Source organism: Perkinsus marinus (assembly GCF_000006405.1).
Source record: "Perkinsus marinus ATCC 50983 genomic scaffold scf_1104296964984, whole genome shotgun sequence".
NCBI lineage: Eukaryota > Perkinsozoa > Perkinsida > Perkinsidae > Perkinsus > Perkinsus marinus.
Genome location: NW_003204474.1, coordinates 188,329 through 191,613, shown reverse-complemented (window position 1 = coordinate 191,613; position 3,285 = coordinate 188,329). Strand labels below are relative to the sequence as shown.

Genomic DNA, 3,285 nt, shown 5'->3' with positions numbered 1-3,285 from the left:
TTCCGTGACAAGAATGCTGTCGCCGAACTGCTTCAATCAAGGACGAGAATGCTATCATCTTGGCTTGCCGCCAGCTTGCAGTACTAGCAACTACGTGCTTAGTGACTGAGATCGCCTTGTTGATCTTCCAGATCAGTTGTCAGCCGCAAGTCAGCGGGAGAGGTTGATAACAATTCAGTCAGCTGTAGTCTACTCCATCCAAATCTGTCAGCCTGGACTGATAACCACCGAAGGGTTGTAGGGATAGTCTCGCTGATACCGGTGAGTCGGCACCGGATGCCTGCTAGTGCTGGGATATAGATTCGTTCTCCTCAGCTCAGCTGAATCGGCTGAGCTCGGAAGTTCCTCACTTATTATAGAAATTTACATACGAATTCGTTTAGAAGTGTACGGAAATCCATACGAGTCTCCCAAAATTCTCTCAAGGTTTTCATATTGTCATCAAGACATGTAGTTGTCCGTGTGCATATTCTCTCACACTAGTCTGCCCGAAGGAGCTTGTCGAAAGCTCTCCTTAGGCGCGCCGCGTGAATCCGGCTGTTGGATGGACTTTACTCGAAAAAGCGATGAAAGCACAGGGTATGACTCGAGATGGGCCACATGGGAAGATCGTCGTTTTTGCAGCTTCTCTCAGCATCAATGCTGGGGCATGTTTCAGCATCGGACTCAGTAGAGCTGGCGACTCTGAAGGTGAGCAATGACACCGGCTGCAGCTGCTGCAGTCTTCCATCAGAACCTCCCTTCCCTCGGGGATGCATGGACCTCCTCAGTAACGTCCCTGCTAAAGCTGGAGGACCTCAAGCTGGGCGAGAGTATCGCTATCTGCACGTTGGTACGTACTTGGCTAGCATAGACATTATGGTTCTGGGCTAGGTATCGACTGTGACTTTGTACAGGAGAACTTGGAGGAAGAGGAAACTGCGGCGCTCTTGGACGAACGTAATGGATCACTGAGTAGCTGACCGAGTTCACCGAGATGCTCCTCAGTTGTGAACCTCCGTCACACTCTGGACCATATCGTCAGAGCTGGTCTTATCGAGATCACTACAGCGAGTCGTGTTGGAGCTAGAGAAATAGTTGATAAAATTCGAGAAGTTCAAGTGGTAAATGCATGATCGGAAGGAATTATTTTCGTTCAGCTGTCGGTGTTGAGTAATTGGGACATGCCTGCTAGTTCCCATAGGGCATGGCATGGTTTGAATCTCACGCTTTGAAGCTCTGAAACGTCGAGAGCTTATGAAGCGCATCTGACGGGCACGCTTTTCTCTTCCGTGTGTGGTATCAGAGGTAGACTGTATGATAGTTTGATGAAGTCTATATGTGTTATGGTATTATATGAATGCAGTATGGTGTAGAGAAGTGTCCCCAGTTTGGAAGCCGTATCTGAGCTCCGTTGAGCAGTACATCATAGTGATGATGTACACAGCTCATAGTACGCCATGATTAATCTGAGTAAATTTCTTTGTCTGTGAGTGATTACATTGTAGTGGGAGTGTTTACGAGTAGTTGATTAATTTGTGTGCTACAAATTTAGTTCGTAGAAAAGTTCGAAAAAAGTTAGTACTACAAAAAGGTTCGTGCTAAACTCGAACTACCACTGGTAAACTCGCAACATTAATAGAGCACTAAATCACAGTAGTTTACACAGAGTATTTGAACTCTGTCACTTATGAATCGTAATCGTGTGTCGTTCCGGAAATACGGGCGTGCGCTACAAAAGTTGCCTTTTGATGACCGTAAGATCGATCCCCGGTCACGGCATTTCTCCATTTCGAGTTCAAGAAGTATCTATTTCTCTCACAGTTATCCTCTTTTGTCTTCGATTACTGTATTCAAACCACAACGCTGTGAATGATGTACATCTCAACTAAGTCTGTATTTATTACAGTAGCCATGTGGCTGCTACTCATGGTGGGCTACGGACGAGTCGATGCGGTGAGTCCCTTTATGAACAAAAAGGGGGTGTTCGATAGACCTTTCCTGAATTTGACGACTTCGATCCGATCCTGAGACTGTTCTTGAAACTCAGGAGAGATCTATCGAACAGGCGTAATGAATTGTCATATTCGTGGAGAATTTCCTATTGTATGTGTTAGCCTATAATGGAACGCCAAAAACGGAAGCCACAGAGATTTTCGCTTTTACACTGGACGAAAATCTGTTATGAGTCATAGCATGATTCCCTCGTGTTTCGAATAGTTGTATGGTATTGGAAAGAGAACACATCTGGTCCACAGCAGATTTTCATAGAAGTCTTCACTATAATCAGATTTCCGTGAGGGTCCCGAAATAGACAATTTCCTCGTTCCATTTTCGTAGAGTTTCGATGAATATAATTTTCTCGTATAGTAACTCCTATAGAGTTTCACCCTAGTGATATGAAAAACACTAGTGAAAAAGATAGCGCAAATTTCGGGTTTTTCACCAGGTTTTACGCCACTTCACGTAAAACGGGTTGTGAAACTCCATAGTAACTCCTTCACCGATAGAGTTCTGCTCAGGCGGAAGACTCAGCTGGAGGAGCACCAGTGAATGACAAGTCGGGCGAGCTCGATGGTGGTATTCTCGTATACAATGACTTAGCTCATCGTGATGTCCTCTGCCGTTATATACAGAGTAATAGAGGCTCCTGGCGTGGTGGACTTCGATTGAGTTGTTTTGGACAGTTCCAGCGGAGGCGAGGCGAATTCGTGCAACTGCGGCTGTGATCGGTCTCACTGGAAATCCGAATTTATTTTCGGGCTTTGATGAACAGAAGTTACGCGATAGAATTTACAAGGAAGCGGCACCGACGAACCAGGGAGGATACCATATGATACACGACACGTGAGGAATAATTTTGTGGCGCGTGACGATTTATTGGTGTTCTTATTGGGTTTAGATACTTCGTTCCTAAGTCATCGGATGGGCGCTTTTATCTTTGTGTGACAACCTTTGCTACACAGGGGACTGATTTTGTAAGGGATAGAAGATGACCTTGCCGGGGATCGAACCGGAGTCCTATGGGTGTTCGTACCAGGTGCTCACCGGAGTGGTCTCGAACGCTGCTGAGTTCGGTGTGGAACCAGTGATGCCGTTGCTTATGGAGTACCCTACAGTTCAGAGTGTCGAAGCATTTGGCCGACATCGGGAAGATAGGGTAATGAAGGAAAGCTGTGGCGCATAGTATTTTCCATGGGAATTGGTTTCCGCACATAAACCAAGGCTCGGGCGCTCATCTGGCAGCTGCTGAGTTCGCAGTCATACTTTTATATGCACGTAGTCAACTACATGTGTAGGTGAAAT

General features: G+C 46.0%; 2 protein-coding genes across 2 annotated transcripts in view; both read left to right on the top strand.

The window, feature by feature from the left end:
* Nucleotides 1-566: 566 nt before the first annotated feature.
* On the top strand, nt 567-1,214 carry Pmar_PMAR004877 (hypothetical protein; the record flags this gene model as incomplete). Its single annotated transcript, XM_002769748.1, has 5 exons — nt 567-690; nt 734-832; nt 874-939; nt 988-1,100; nt 1,140-1,214. The coding sequence occupies 5 exons, from the start codon at nt 567-569 to the stop codon at nt 1,212-1,214; spliced, it is 477 nt and encodes a 158-aa protein (XP_002769794.1).
* Nucleotides 1,215-1,801: 587 nt separating this feature from the next.
* The window catches only part of Pmar_PMAR004876 (hypothetical protein), a 9,649-nt gene continuing 8,165 nt past the window's right edge, over nt 1,802-3,285 (top strand). Inside the window, exons 1-5 of the mRNA XM_002769747.1 lie at nt 1,802-1,935; nt 2,502-2,616; nt 2,667-2,826; nt 2,882-2,957; nt 3,020-3,139. Coding sequence (XP_002769793.1) covers nt 1,852-1,935; nt 2,502-2,616; nt 2,667-2,826; nt 2,882-2,957; nt 3,020-3,139 — 555 coding nt within the window. The 5' untranslated portion in view covers nt 1,802-1,851. The remainder of the gene's footprint in view (nt 1,936-2,501; nt 2,617-2,666; nt 2,827-2,881; nt 2,958-3,019; nt 3,140-3,285) is intronic.